Source organism: Musa acuminata, chromosome BXJ1-9 (genome assembly GCF_036884655.1).
Source record: "Musa acuminata AAA Group cultivar baxijiao chromosome BXJ1-9, Cavendish_Baxijiao_AAA, whole genome shotgun sequence".
Taxonomy (NCBI): Eukaryota; Viridiplantae; Streptophyta; class Magnoliopsida; order Zingiberales; family Musaceae; genus Musa; species Musa acuminata.
In genome coordinates this window covers 5,707,753-5,723,549 of record NC_088335.1, presented here as the reverse complement: position 1 = coordinate 5,723,549, position 15,797 = coordinate 5,707,753, and the positions used below count along the sequence as shown (strand labels likewise).

General features: G+C 41.3%; 1 protein-coding gene across 1 annotated transcript; it reads right to left on the bottom strand.

Moving 5' to 3' along the window:
- Positions 1–13,370: 13,370 nt before the first annotated feature.
- LOC103997423 (U-box domain-containing protein 26) lies at positions 13,371–15,085 on the bottom strand. Its single transcript, XM_009418631.3, has one exon. It carries the CDS (start codon positions 14,962–14,964, stop codon positions 13,702–13,704), a length of 1,263 nt encoding a protein of 420 aa, XP_009416906.2. The 5' UTR covers positions 14,965–15,085; the 3' UTR covers positions 13,371–13,701.
- Between the last annotated feature and the right edge of the window lie 712 nt (positions 15,086–15,797).

Below are 15,797 nucleotides of genomic sequence, written 5' to 3'. Positions count from 1 at the left end.
CTGCCAGGTGATGCAACCACCGAGCTCAAACTTCGAGCTCTGCCAGGCGATGCAACCACCGAGCTCAGTCTTCGAGCTCTGCCAGGCGGTGCAACCATCGAGCTCAGTCTTCGAGCTCTGGCAGAGAGGTGCAATCGCCTGAGCTCAGTCTTCGAGCTCTGCCAGGCGGTGCCACCTCTCCAGTCAAGAGGTGCAACCGCCTGATCCCGGAATTCCGGGATTTGATCGTTTTGAGCTCCAAAATTGAACTGGGTTGGGGCCTATAAATACCCCACCCATTCAGCACAAAAAGAAAAAGATCCACAACGAATTCTTGATCTTTTCTGTGATTCTAAGAGCTCAAATTTGTGTAAAGTCCAAAAGTTCTCCTCTTTCTGTTCTTCAAGTCTTGAGTTGTAAAGAGAGGAGAGAAAGGATCTGTAAGGGTTGTCTCCTGAGCCCGTCAAAAGGAGTGAAACTGTAAAAGGGCAGTTGGCCTTCGCCCATTGAAGGAAGGCAGCTAGTTGACGTCGGTGACCTCGTCGGAGGAGGAAGCCAAGTGGAGTAGGTCAAGACTGACCGAACCACTCTAAATCTCTGGTTTGCGTTTATTTCGAGTACCTTATCATTACTGCAAACCTCCTACATAACTACTGCTCTCTGCGCCTTTACGAACAAGTTCTAAGTGCTGACCTTTTCGAATTTGCATTCAGACGTAAATCTGTGTTTTTCGTACGATCAGCTTACGTTTGCGTTTTGATTCTGCAAAACTGTTTTCTGCGCTTTTACGAACTAGTCTCTGAGTTTAGATCCCTTTAAAACTGTTTTAGACGCAAACTACGTTTAGACAAAAAACTGCGTTTAGACGTAAAACTGCATTTAAACGTAAACTGCGCAAACTGTGTTTAAACATAAAACTGTGTTTTAGACGTAAACTTCTTTTAAACGTAAAACTACGTTTAGACGTAAAACTGCGTTTAGACGCAAACTGCGTTTAGACGTAAAACTGCGTTTAGACGTAAACTGAGTTTAGACGCAAAACTGCGTTTAGACGCAAAACTGCGTTTAGACGCAAACTGTATTTAGACGCAAATTGTGTTTAGACGTAAACTGTGCTTGGACGTTAACTGCGCTTAATCTTAAGTAATCTTAGAATCGGCCTTTACATCGAAATCGTTTTTATCGGACGAACGCAGCTTTCGTTTTTTTTTTAAATCGCTGAAAGATTTCCGCTGCACTAATTCACCCCCCCCTCTTAGTGCTCTCGATCCTAACAATTGGTATCAAAGCAAGGTTGACTCTCTAACGGATTAAAACCCAAGAGAGATGGCATACGTCGGAAACCAAGAGGGGCATTCTATTACACGTCCACCCATGTTCAGTGGGACGGACTACACCTACTGGAAGACCCGTATGAGGATCTTTCTTATTTCTATGGATTTTGAACTGTGGAACCTTGTTGAAAACGGATTTTCAAAATCTTCTCTTCCAATGATCGATTGGAATGAATTGGAGAAGAAGGCTTTCGCTCTTAATGCAAAGGCTATGAATGCCTTATTTTGCGCACTTGATAAAAACGAGTTTAATCGTGTTTCAACTTGCGAAACTGCATTTGATATTTGGCACACACTCGAAGTGACCCACGAGGGCACAAGTAGAGTGAAAGAGTCAAAAATCAATCTGTTGTTGCATTCTTTTGAACTTTTCCGAATGAAACCGAGTGAAACCATTGACGACATGTTTACCCGTTTCACGGATGTCGTCAACGGTCTAAAAGGACTCGGAAGAAGTTTTTCGGATTTTGAACTCGTAAATAAGATACTAAGATCCCTTCCTAAGAGTTGGGATCCTAAAGTCACTGCTATTCAAGAGGCAAAAGATCCGCGCAACTTCTCTCTTGAAGAACTAATCGGGTCATTAATGACCTACGAAATGACTTGTAAAGCTCATGAAGAGCAAGAAGACATCCTTCCAAAGAATAGGAAGGATATGGCACTCAAAACTTCTGAATGCCACTTGAGAGAAAACTCAAGTGATGAGGACTGTGATGATGACTTGGCACTTCTAACAAGAAAGTTTAAAAAGTTCTTTAAAAGAAACAAGTTTAAGAATAAACTTGAACCCAAGAAGGACCAAGTAATCTGCTATGAATGCAAAAAACCGGGACATTACAAGAGTGATTGTCCCCAAGTCAAAAGGAGAACGTCAAAGAAAAAGGCGCTTCAAGCAACTTGGGATGACTCAAGCGCATCCGAAGAAGAGGAGTCCAACACCGAGCAAGTTGCTCATTACGCCTTAATGGCCATCGAAGATGAGGTAACAAATTCAATAGATGCAGATTTATCATTCGATGAATTATTAAATGCTTTCCATGAATTGTTTGATGAGTGTAAGATTATCAGTAGTAAATACAAACTGCTAAAAAAGGAGCATGATAGTCTTATTTGTAATTTCGATAAGTTAAATGCTGAACATCATGATAGTTTAAGCCCATGCATAAAATGCCATGATCTAGAAACTCTCAAAAAAGAAAACTTGCTACTTAAGGACACCTTGAAGAAATTCGAGGTTGGTAGCAAGTCATTGAACATGATCCTTACAAACAAGGGTCACGTTCCCAAAAGAAGTGGTATTGGATTCGTGAGAAGTCCTCACCAAAATCCAACCACCTTCATAAAAGGCCCCATCTTACATATTCGACATCAAGACAAATGTAACTTCTGTTGTAAATTCGGACACAAGACACATTGTTGTCCATTCAAGAAAATAAGTCTAAACAAATTGATTTGGGTTCCTAAAGGAACCATAATAAACTCCATGCAACATGATAAACAATGTAGATCTATTTGTGAGGCACCCAAAAGCAAATGGGTACCTAAAAATCATCCTTTCTTGTAGAAACCCACACCATCGCAAGCTAGGAGCAAGAGATGGTATCTTGATAGTGGATGCTCAAGGCATATGACCGGAGATCCATCTCATTTCTCTAAGCTCACTAGCATAGACGAAGGCTATGTCACCTTCGGAGACAACAACAAGGGTAAAATCATTGGCAAAGGAACCATAGGTAACAAATCCAACCTTTTTGTTGAAGATGTTCTGTTAGTTGATGGTTTAAAACATAACCTCTTGAGTATTAGTCAATTATGTGATAAAGGATATACTGTCAAATTCGAATCTAATGCTTGCATCATTGAAAAACCACATAAAAATATGTCTATGATTGCATTAAAACAAAACAACGTATACACTATTGACATCAATGACTTATGTGATGAAATATGTTTTGCGGTTATGAATGAGGATGCTTGGCTATGGCATAGAAGATTAGGTCATGCTAGCATGAAACTAATCACTCAAGTATCATCTAGAGAACTTGTAAGAGGAATTCCTCATATCAAGTTCATCAAAGACAATGTATGTGATGCTTGCCAATTAGGTAAACAAATTAAGGGTAGTTTCAAAGTTAAGAATCAAATAAGCACCTCTAGGCCCTTACAATTGATCCATATGGACTTGTTCGGACCAATCTCTACATCGAGTCTAGGAGGTAGCAAATACGCCTTTGTCATTGTTGATGACTACAACAGATATACATGGACCTACTTCTTAAAACAGAAAAATGAATGCTTTAGATATTTTACCAAGTTTTGTAAACTTGTTCAAAATGAGAAGGAATCTATGATTTCGTCAATTAGAAGTGATCATGGTGGAGAATTTCAAAACCATGATTTCAAAGAATTCTGTGAACTCAATGGATACAACCATAATTTCTCTACTCCAAGAAATCCTCAACAAAATGGGGTAGTAGAAAGAAAAAATCGAAATTTACAAGAAATGGCAAGAACCATGTTGAATGAACATGGCCTACCCAAATATTTTTGGGCCGAAGCTGTAAACACTGCTTGCTATATTTTGAATAGAGTTCTAGTAAGACCCTTACTCTCCAAAACTCCTTATGAGTTATGGAATAACAAAAAACCCAATGTCTCATATTTTAAAGTCTTTGGGTGTAAGTGTTTTATCTTGAATGAAAAGGATAACTTAGGAAAATTCGATGCTAAATCTGATGAAGGAATCTTTCTTGGTTATTCTTCGGTTTCTAAAGCTTTTCGTATTTTCAATAAAAGAACATTAATTATTGAAGAATCCATCCATGTTGTTTTCAATGAGATTTCCGAAATTAAGAAGAATGATCATGATGATGATGTTAACTTTGATTCTTTGAATTTAAACGAAACCCCGTCTCCAACTAGCAACTTGGATGCATCCACTTCCTTACCCAAGGATTGGAAGTATGTAGATGCTCATCCTAAGGAGCTAATCTTAGGAGACACATCAAAGGGGGTTCAAACACGATCCTCTTTTAAGAATTTTTGTGGCAACGCCACCTTTCTCTTGCAAATTGAACCCAAATGTGTTGACGAAGCCATGAAAGATGATTCATGGATTATCGCAATGCAAGATGAATTGAATCAATTTGAGAGAAATGAGGTGTGGACGCTTGTTCCTAGGCCGAATGACCATTTAGTTATTGGTACTAAATGGGTCTTTAGAAACAAGCAAGATGAAAATGGTATTGTGGTTAGAAACAAGGCTAGACTAGTGGCCAAAAGTTTCAACCAAGAAGAAGGTATCGATTACGAAGAAACCTTCGCACCTGTGGCTCGATTGGAAGCCATAAGGATGCTCATTGCCTACGCTAGTTACAATAATTTTAAGTTATTTCAAATGGATGTTAAAAGCGCTTTTCTAAATGGCTTTATTTCCGAAGAAGTTTACGTTGAACAACCACCTGGATTTGAAAATAATAGCCTCCCTAATCATGTGTTTAGATTAACTAAAGCTCTCTATGGCTTAAAACAAGCCCCAAGGGCGTGGTATGAGAGACTTAGTTCCTTTCTTATTGAAAATAATTTCATAAAAGGCAAGGTTGATACTACATTATTCATCAAAGACTTTGAAAATAATTTTCTCATTGTTCAAATTTATGTTGATGATATTATCTTTGGTTCTACGAATGAATCTCTTTGTGAATCCTTTGCTAAAACTATGAGTCGTGAATTCGAAATGAGTCTAATGGGAGAATTAACATTCTTCTTAGGTCTACAAATCAAACAACTAAGCAATGACATCTTTATTAGCCAAAGTAAATATGCTATGAGTTTACTAAAAAGTTTAATATGAATAACTCAAAAGCTATTTACACTCCTATGAGCACCTCCACTAAGTTAGAAATTGATGAAAGTGGAGAAAGCTTCGATCAAAAAACCTATAGGGGTATGATAGGAAGTTTACTTTACCTCACTGCAACTAGACCAGACATAATGTTTAGTATAGGACTTTGTGCTAGATTTCAATCAAACCCTAAGATATCTCATCTCAAAGCAGTTAAAAGAATACTCAGGTATCTTAATGGTACCACAAATCTAGGATTATGGTACCCAAAATCAGAGAAGTTTGAGTTAACTGCTTATGCTGATGCAGACTTCGCTGGTTGTAGATTAGATAGAAAAAGCACATCAGGAACATGTCAATTCTTAGGACATGCCCTTGTTTCCTGGACATCTAAGAAACAAAACTTGGTTGCACTATCAACAACCGAAGCTGAATATATTGCAGCAAGTGCATGCCGTGCACAAGTTGTTTGGATGAAAAATACCTTAGAAGATTATAAAGTTCATCTCAAAAACATTCCCATTAAATGTGATAACACAAGTGCAATATGCCTAACAAAAAACCATATACAACACTCGAGAACAAAACATATTGATATCAGACATCACTTTATACGAGATCATGTTACGAATCATGATGTAATCATAGAATTCATTGATACGAAACATCAACTAGCTGACATCTTTACAAAACCACTAAGTGAAGAACAATTTGATTTCATTAAAAGAGAATTAGGAATGTTGATGTGTCCGAATAGATGAATTTGTTAAAATTATTTTTCGGACTATATTGAATGATCAGATCACTTGATTGCCATATTTATATCTGTAACAAAATCTTGTTCAAATGAATCTTATTTATTCGAATGATATAAAACAGATTTATTCGTACACTTTCATGAAAAATAAGTTTCTGAAATAAATCTGATAAAGTGATTCCTGTGTATGTATTTCATCCTGTAATATCTTTGCGGGTAAAATGGATTATAACAAAAAAGGGGGAAGAAGTTTTCAAAGTAATCTATGTAAAATTCCTCTATAAGCTTGCTAATATTGTTTTCCTCATATCACAATTACCATGTTTTTTGTTGATGACAAAGGGGGAGAAACATATGAATTGATAAACACTGCCATGATCATGTCTATGTCATAGTTACAAATACTTGAGTGATGCTATAAACAATGTTATGGTTATACCATCCTTGCATCATCAAGAGATATATGAAGGTTATACCATCCTTGCATCATCAAGAGATATATGAACGTGTGCTATAGTTTGCATTATGTCTTAAGTTGATATCCTATCTTGTGAAGTAAATGCAAACTTGCTAGAATGATAATATGTGTGCATCATGTAATAGTCCTTCGCAGCTTTAAATGATAATGTTCAATTACATGATGAATAGTTACAAACACAATCATACAAACTTGATGATGCATGTCAAGCTTTGACATCATTCCTGAAGAGATACATCATGATGGGAGTATTGATAAGTTTAACTGATCTAACTTATCAATACGTCACTTGAATTCTTAGGTCTTGAATTCAAGGTTGACTTATCTCAACTAAAGCATATAGATAGGGGGAGTTAAGGATAACTCCATTATCAATTGATTGTCATCATCAAAAAGGGGGAGATTGTTGAATCTCGGATTTTGATGATTAAGTCAATTGTCATTTGTTGTCTAATCTATGTGTTGAGATAAATGCGCAGGATTAACTACGATAAAAGTTAGACAAGCAGCAGGAGTTGCGCCGGAGTCAAGATCATGATCACGATGGGAGTTCAAGAGTTCGACGAAAGTTCGGACGGTCGTCGGAGGTTCTGCAAGAACAGATCCGAGAAGTCCGGAAGCTTGCCAAGCGAAGCTCGTCGGAACTCGCCAAGTGGATCGTCGCAAAATCCAGGAGTTTGCCGGAAGTCTGCAGAAGCATCACCGAGGGTTCATCGGATGATCGACGGAAGTTCGCCGGAAACTCGCCGGAAGAAGCGATTGACGTTCCGAAGCAAAGCTGCAGAAATTGTCTTAGATTTAATCGTAGTTAGCACGTTGATTAAGTTAGAAATGGGAGGTGATCCCATTAGCTTAATCCTGGGGCAATTGGGCCCCTGAAGAACTCAAATTGGGTCGAATGGTTCAACCCATTCGGACCCAAGTTGCTGTGGGAGGTGCAACCGCCCAGGCAGGGAGGTAGCACCGCCCAGGCTAAGTCTCCCAGCGAGACTGGGCAGTGCAACCGCCCCAGCCAAGAGGTGCAACCGTCCAGAGCTCAGTCTCCAAGCGAGACTGGGCGGTGCAACCTCCTCTGTCAAGAGGTAGCACCGCCAGAGCTCAAGTTTCGAGCTCTGCTAGGCGGAGCAACCACCGAGCTCAGACTTCGAGCTCTGCCAGGCGGTGCAACCACTGAGCTCAGTCTTCGAGCTCTGCCAGGCGGTGCAACCACCGAGCTCAGTCTTCGAGCTCTGGCAGAGAGGTGCATCAGCCTGAGCTCAGTTTCGAGCTCTGCCAGGTGATGCAACCACCGAGCTCAGACTTCGAGCTCTGCCAGGCGGTGCAACCACCGAGCTCAGTCTTCGAGCTCTGCCAGGCGGTGCAACCATCGAGCTCAGTCTTCGAGCTCTGGCAGAGAGGTGCAATCGCCTGAGCTCAGTCTTCGAACTCTGCCAGGCGGTGCCACCTCTCCAGTCAAGAGGTGCAACCGCCTGATCCCGGAATTCCGGGATTTGATCGTTTTGAGCTCCAAAATTGAACTGGATTGGGGCCTATAAATACCCCACCCATTCAGCACAGAAAGAAAAAGATCCACAATGAATTCTTGATCTTTTCTGTGATTCTAAGAGCTCAAATTTGTGTAAAGTCCAAAAGTTCTCCTCTTTCTGTTCTTCAAGTCTTGAGTTGTAAAGAGAGGAGAGAAAGGATCTGTAAGGGTTGTCTCCTGAGCCCGTCAAAAGGAGTGAAACTGTAAAAGGGCAGTTGGCCTTCGCCCATTGAAGGAAGGCAGCTAGTTGATGTCGGTGACCTCGTCGGAGGAGGAAGCCAAGTGGAGTAGGTCAAGACTGACCGAACCACTCTAAATCTCTGGTTTGCGTTTATTTCGAGTACCTTATCATTACTGCAAACCTCCTACATAACTACTGCTCTCTGCGCCTTTACGAACAAGTTCTAAGTGCTGACCTTTTCGAATTTGCATTCAGACGTAAATCTGTGTTTTTCGTACGATCAGCTTACGTTTGCGTTTTGATTCTGCAAAACTGTTTTCTGCGCTTTTACGAACTAGTCTCTGAGTTTAGATCCCTTTAAAACTGTTTTAGACGCAAACTACGTTTAGACGAAAAACTGCGTTTAGACGTAAAACTACGTTTAGACGCAAACTGCGTTTAGACGTAAAACTGCGTTTAAACGTAAACTGCGCAAACTGTGTTTAAACATAAAACTGCGTTTTAGACGTAAACTTCTTTTAAACGTAAAACTACGTTTAGACGTAAAATTGCGTTTAGACGCAAAACTGCGTTTAGACGCAAACTGTATTTAGACGCAAATTGCGTTTAGACGTAAACTGTGCTTGGACGTAAACTGCGCTTAATCTTAAGTAATCTTAGAATCGGCCTTTACATCGAAATCGTTTTTATCGGACGAACGCAGCTTTCGTTTTTTTTTTAAAATCGCTGAAAGATTTCCGCTGCACTAATTCACCCCCCCCCCTCTTAGTGCTCTCGATCCTAACACAAATATCTAAACCACAAAGAAATTTTTATTAATAAAACTATGCTTTATTTCAACATTCAATTGTAAGGTTGTTAAAGTTTTCTTAAATTTAGGATTCAAATTAATTCTATATAAACCATCACTTAAAATTTTAGAACTAACTTTTATTGAATCATAAAATATATTAAGTTTTTCAAAATCAAAAGAAAAAATATATCTTAATTCATCTAATTTAAAAATAAAATCTAAAATTTTAGAAATTAAAGAAACATAAAAAAATATCTTCAAGATCCATCAAGCAAGTTGTCATTGCTATCACCTTCATTTTGAGATGATTCCCTATAACATTGAAATTTTTATTTTTTATTGACTTCCGAGTTAAAAGGAATCATTGCATGTTATTAGTAATATGTGTTGAAGCACCCAAATCTATCTACTAAGTATTAGAAAGAAATTCAATAATGTTTGATTCAAAACATACAAATTAAACGTTCTACCTTATATTTTGAACAAAGCTTTGCATCTTGGGCAATCCTTCTTCATGACCTAAATTATAAAGAAAGTGAATTAAAAATTAATTGCATGAGGAATAATTCATTAACATTGATGCCCAAGGTGTTGAGCATTGCAACTTTATGGACCATATAGAATATGATCTCTAATTCATCTAGTGTCATCATATTGAGTTAAAATTATCTCTTTCATCAATGTGTTAGCTAATAACTTATTAATAGTCTTGAAACGCTATTCAATAACCTTTAACTATCCTACTTTTACTCTCATGACACTCAAGCCATTGCTAATAGCAGCACCCCCCATAATAGGGTCGTTGCACATTAACAAGACCAACAACCATAGTAGGTTGTCACTCATCGTAGTATCATCGCATGCAACAACGCTATGGCCTAAAGCAGTCGTTCCCCATGGTCGAGTTGGCGACCATATTAGGTTTTCAATTGACTTTGTTGCATCCGACAACAACGATGACCCCACCACACACAACAAGTTATCACACCCCAACAAGTTTAATGACTGGTGACCAATCATTGCACCTTCGATGACAACATGTTACTAACGATAGTTCACGATTTAAACAAGTATGTTTTCTAATGTCATTTCACTCATGTTACATAGTTCGTAAGTATGCAAGGAGCACGAAGGGATAGACTTATACATCAAATATTGGATTAATTTAAAAATAATGTTAATACAAGATTAAAACAATGATTCAAAATATTAACAGATCTAATTACACATGTTGATTTAATATTCTTTTATGATTTAAGATAATTAGATATCATTAACCTATTGCTTTGATACCAATTATAAATAAATCAATAATGCATAAATATTAATGCTAAAGATTATAATTTAATCTATTTTAGATATGACAAAAAAAGGCACATACCTTTATTCAATTTGCTTATGCCGAATCATATACCTCGATACTGCTGTATCTCCGATCCCCGCAAAGAGTTATCCCTCTTCGCTTCTCTCTCATACTTCTCATGAGGCCATCGAAACTGATGGAGTTATCTTCTCATAACATATGTAAAATACTACAGCTTTGCGATGAGAGGAGGGAGGATTAAAAATAAAATCTTAAATATTTATTTTTATCAAAATCAATATCCAAAGATTTGAATATGTATAAATATCAATATTTAAATATTTAATTAGTACCCAATCATTATCTTTAATACATCTTATCTTATCTTATCAAGTTATAAGTCCAGCATCCAAATCCAGCATATGAATTGAAGTCGCGCATGTATCATTCAAACTTTTATTTCAATCTTTATGCTAGACTTTGAATTGACACGAGTATGGAAGTGGTCTTGTCGAGTTCCTACGGAGAAAGATTTGATTGCCCACCATTTCTTTATCAAAGCAAACAAGCTAGATATATTGTAGTATTTGATATCATCATCTCAGCTTAGGACCACAAACAAGGAAAATGATCCATGGACCCAAGTGACTCAACTTTGTGAGTCATTGGGATCATCCTTGGAGTGCTTCTGTTGATCTATTATTCAAGTCAAACTATGAACACATAAAATTTGTAATGATTTTGACAGACTTCTGTGGCATATAGATTTTGTTTGCTAAATCATTTATGCCCATCTGAAGAAAACAATAATCTACCTTGTAATTTAGTTACAAGATGCAGATATTGTTTTACAAGGAAAATGTTGTGGATTATATGTATGACAAACAAAGTGAAATAAATGTGGAGTAGAGAAAAACAATAAATATTATTAATATAAAGAAAATCATATCAAACAATAATTCTCCTGTGTATGAATGCATGGATGGATTTGTCATTTTAAGCAATTATTTAGATACAGAGGGCAAGTCAATTAAATTGCTCCAAACTTTTTTTTGCATGCAAGAACAATAATGAATAGTAACATATCAACAACATTTGTTTTTCGGTTCATAAGATTTTTAATAGCGAATTTTGAATATAAACATCACTGTGATTTCTATGTAGCTATTTTGACTCTATTTACAAAAAAAAAAGAATATAGCATGTGTGAATACAATACAAAAAAAAAAAGAAGGTGATGAATATGTGATCATATTTGCTTCACACACACACACACACACAGATGCTTAATGTCCATGAAGAGAACTACAAATGTCTAAAGCTATTACTTGCTAAATGGAAAATTGTGAATATAAGAAAACTTAGTCCTCAGTTTTGTATAACCTTAAGAATTGATCACAGAAGGTATGATTACGGATCGATAATTATGTCAATAGCAAAATTGTTAATCAGGCTACTAAAACAAACTGTGTCCCCCTCATTCAAATAAACTAAAACATGAGTGCATCTTCTGCTATTGTTGAGAGCTCCTGGGCAAAACTAATCTCACAGACAAAATAACCTGCAATCCCAAAGTTGCAAGACACAAAACAAGAGTGTAAGAACAAGAAATGGAGAAACACAGAACTTCACATTGGGTATTATATATATATTGCATTTTATTGCACTGCAATAGGGTTAACAACACACAATGAATCCATGATCAAACTTTAAGAACTTTCTCTACCATGACATGCATCCTATAAGCTAAAGGAATCCTACTTGAAGTTGTAACCAAGCTAAATTACCACACTTTGTATGGCTCAAGGACAAGTACCAAAAGAAACCTGATACCAACATGTGAATAGTGCCATGCAATTAAACAAAATGACCACCTTGTTTCACAAGCAAGAAGTCTCTTCTCCAATTTCACCTAAAAGCTCTCTCTCAGTAACACAAGCACCTTTCTGCTCTTCATTACACATTTTGAGGACAAGAGAGATAGGAAGCGATACTTGAACATAATTATTATAAAGCCACTTAGGGAAAACATATCTCTAAGAGGTCAAGTTTTGTTCCAATAACTTCTATGTGTCAGAGAAAGAACAAATTAGATACAGTAATATTTCCCAACTTTCATCCTAGAACAATGTAGATTTTGATATGTCCATCCTTGACTTTGCTTCAATGGTTCCATCATACCTTTAGGACCACAGACAAAAGGATCCAGGGACCCAAATGGCTTCCCTTTGTGAATCACTGGGACCATCTCTGAAATGCATATTTTGACCTGCACAAGCTTCATGTCCTAGAAAAAGGATAGGAAGGGACAAAGGCTCCTCCATTTCATGTGACAGCCACTTGGGTTGGACTCATTAGAGGATTCCAACCATGTGACCCCAGTGGAGCAACCTATCCTTTTTCATGTGATGACCACCACAACAAAGCTGTGGATCAGACGATTACAGCATGCCACTCCTTCTCTTTGGTCTCTTGAGCCCCTTCCCTTCCTTTTCCTCCTTTTGCCATCTTCAGTGGTCTTTGGCTTCATGCCTCAGACAATTTTGCATTCAAGGATGGTGGAAGAAGACAATGGAAGGAAGCATCAAGCACCAACATAATTCTATTCCATGATCCCATTCCTTTCAAAACTTTTGCTCTAATCAAGTTCTCTAATTAATATCTTAAAGTACTCTGGTGTTTTTGAAGTTGAACCTACTCACTCTGGGTCCAAAACCCCCAAGAATCTGTTGTAGCCTACTCTACTTTTTCTGCTCTTTTCTGATACTGATTGTAATTCCTACAACCACCATGAAAAAGCAGAATGATCATGCAAATATTTTATACAAGAGCTACCCAAAATCCAGCATAGTGCATCATCTTTATCCAAGCGTAAAGGGCATACCTTCAAGGGTTAACCCGATATCACCAAGACCCAACTTGCTCTGCAGTCAGTAAAAAAGATGAGACACTCAATGATAAGCACACTTGTCACTCTTCATATCTTGGGCTTCATATGACATTCCATTCTGTATCAGCCAGGCAAAGTAGAGCAGCTTTTGTTCTTCCTCCACTGTCTTCATTGTCTCTGATTGCACTTAAAACTTCCAAAAGCAATAATAAGAAATAAGTGAGAAATTAGAGACCATGAAGAACATCAGCAGAGAAATTATTTTGCGATAGCAAAAGAAATGCAATTATAGTCAAGTCATATGTCCATCCATTTCAACCCAAAATCCATATTTACATAGGAAAAACCACCCTCCCCAATCCAAAGGACAAACCACAAACCAAGCACACACCAAAATTTATCTCCACAGTGGACATCCCAGCGCGCCATCTCACACCATTCACCCTCTGATTAAGAGAGAATCCAACATAAAGATGGATATTGTCTTTTGACAGAAGAAAAGAAAAGAAAAAGGAGGAAATCAATTAGATTTTTCTTTTTGGTAATTGCTAATGAAAGAGAAGAAGTTTGCAGGTCAGAATAGAGAAGAGGAGCTGCTTTCCTAAAGATGGGAGCTTTTAGAATGCCTGGATGAAGTCGTCGGAGTTGGCAATGAAGTCGCGATAGGGCCAGGCTGGGCGGAGGAGCTTAAGGAGGAGCTGCGCCTTCCTCTTGGCCCGGTCGGAGCACCCGCCTTGCACCATCAGCAGCAGATGAGCCACCACACCGGCAGCCACCGCCTCCCTCTGCAGTGCCTCCGAACCCCCCAGAACCGCCACCAGCGCCCCCGCTGCGTGCTCCGCAGCCCTTCCCGATGCCTTCCACGCCATCAACCTCACTAGCGCCGCCACCGCGGCCGCCCCGCCCCCCCACCCCGCTACCACCGCCTCCCTTCCCCCTTCCCCACGGCACAGCAGTTCCACCGTTGCCAGCGCTCGCTCCAAATCGCTCGACGACAGCTCGCCCATCCTCCTCACCACCGCCGTGGCCGCACCGGCCGCTACAGCCCGGGCTCGGTTCTCCTTCGCTAGGCACATCGCAAGGAGCCCTCGAATCCCCACCCGTACCGCCCGCGGGTTACCCGGTTGTTCCACCAATGCCACCAGCCCCCCCATCAGCCCGTCCATACCCCCGATCGTGGCCCTGGTCTCCGCTGACCGCGTCCCCGTCGCGACCGACTCGATCACCGCCGCGGCGTTGATCCGCGCCTCCGACGACGGGTGTCCCTTCACAATCTCCCCCAGTCGGTGAAGCCTCTCCGGCCGAGTCGCCACCACCGCGCTCTCAGCCTCCGACAAAGGCAGCATGGACAGCACCGCCATGGCCTCCAGGGCTGGCTGGTCCGCGTCCGAGCACCCTGGTTGTTCCCCTCCCTCGAACGCAATCTCGAGGAGGGCCGAGCGGGTCTCGTGGGTGGATATCACAGCGCGATTCTTTTCGGACTCCCGCGCGAGGGCGCAGAGCCGGCGGAGCGCGGCGAGCCGCGAAGCGACGCTACCGACAGCGGCGGAGGCAAGGAGCGAGCGGACGAGGGGAGCGTCCGCCGGCTGCTTGGGGGTGGGGATGCGCTCGACGCCGAGGGAGCGGTGGGAGACGCACCAGTCCTGGATGAGGCGGCGGAGGGTGTGGTTGGGGATGAGGGTGAAGTCGGTGAGCCGGGTGCGCGTGACGGGGCAGGTGGTGTTCCCCGTCGCCACCCACGACTCGATGCTCGCCCGGTCGTACGTCTGCCCGGTGCACACCGTCACCGGATCCCGCATCAGCTCCAGCGAGATGGGGCACCGGAAGTGGTGCGGTATCGTCACTCCCGCTAGATCCAACGGCGCCACGCTCCCCGGCATCGCCAATCTCAATCCCCTCCTTCCTTCCAAGCTTTCCTGTCACGTCCCCTCGACGAATCGAGCGGAGCTCGCAAACTTTTGCTCGCTTTACGCAGGCGTCCTTCACGGTGAGAGGAGGCGTGCGGGTCGAACTGCTCTTATGCTTCGCCTCCGCACGTGCGTCTCCTAATTACGTGTCGCATCAAACGGTGGGATGGGGTCACACTGACGTGAAATGTCGGCAGTTTCCGTTCATCACAATCGTTCATCAACGAAGGACGGGAATCGCACTCGTAGTGATGGACGGCTCTGATGGGGGAGTCAAAGGAACTGGGGGTGGGGAAACGAGGGGCGGTCAAACATCTGGGCAGCCGACAGGTGAGCAGAGCCTGTGGCCAGTGTGAACCGTGAGGACGACGCCGTAGAGGAATTGACTCGGCCGATTAAACGGGGGACGGACTCGTCCCCCGACGCCTTATCCGACCCCGTTACAGGACACAGCCGCTTCAGCCAATCGTAACATCGTTGCGCGGCTTGCGCGAGCGTGTCAGGAGGGGAGGCGCGCACGCACGAATAAACACGGGTGACGTGTCGCGTAATCGTCGGGCGGCAGCAGGCGTGCGCGTGCGAAGGCGAAGGGAGGACCACCAGAATGCGTTGGGCCCGGGGCATGTCCGCGGTCAAACCGGCAGGAATGCATCGGTAACCGTGTTCGCGCTCCCTCCGCACGTGTTGACAGCTGGTGGGCCGACTGCGGTCAATTTGACCGGCCAAGGTTCGGAAGGCCACTGCATTGGATCTGATCAAATGTCGGCCGATCCAACGGCAGGGGGTGCGCTTGACGAAACACGAGT

Coding starts and splice junctions, on each gene's coding strand:
- LOC103997423 (XM_009418631.3), bottom strand. CDS start 14,964: ATGCCGGGGAGCGTGGCGCCGTTGGATCTAGCGGGAGTGACGATACCG.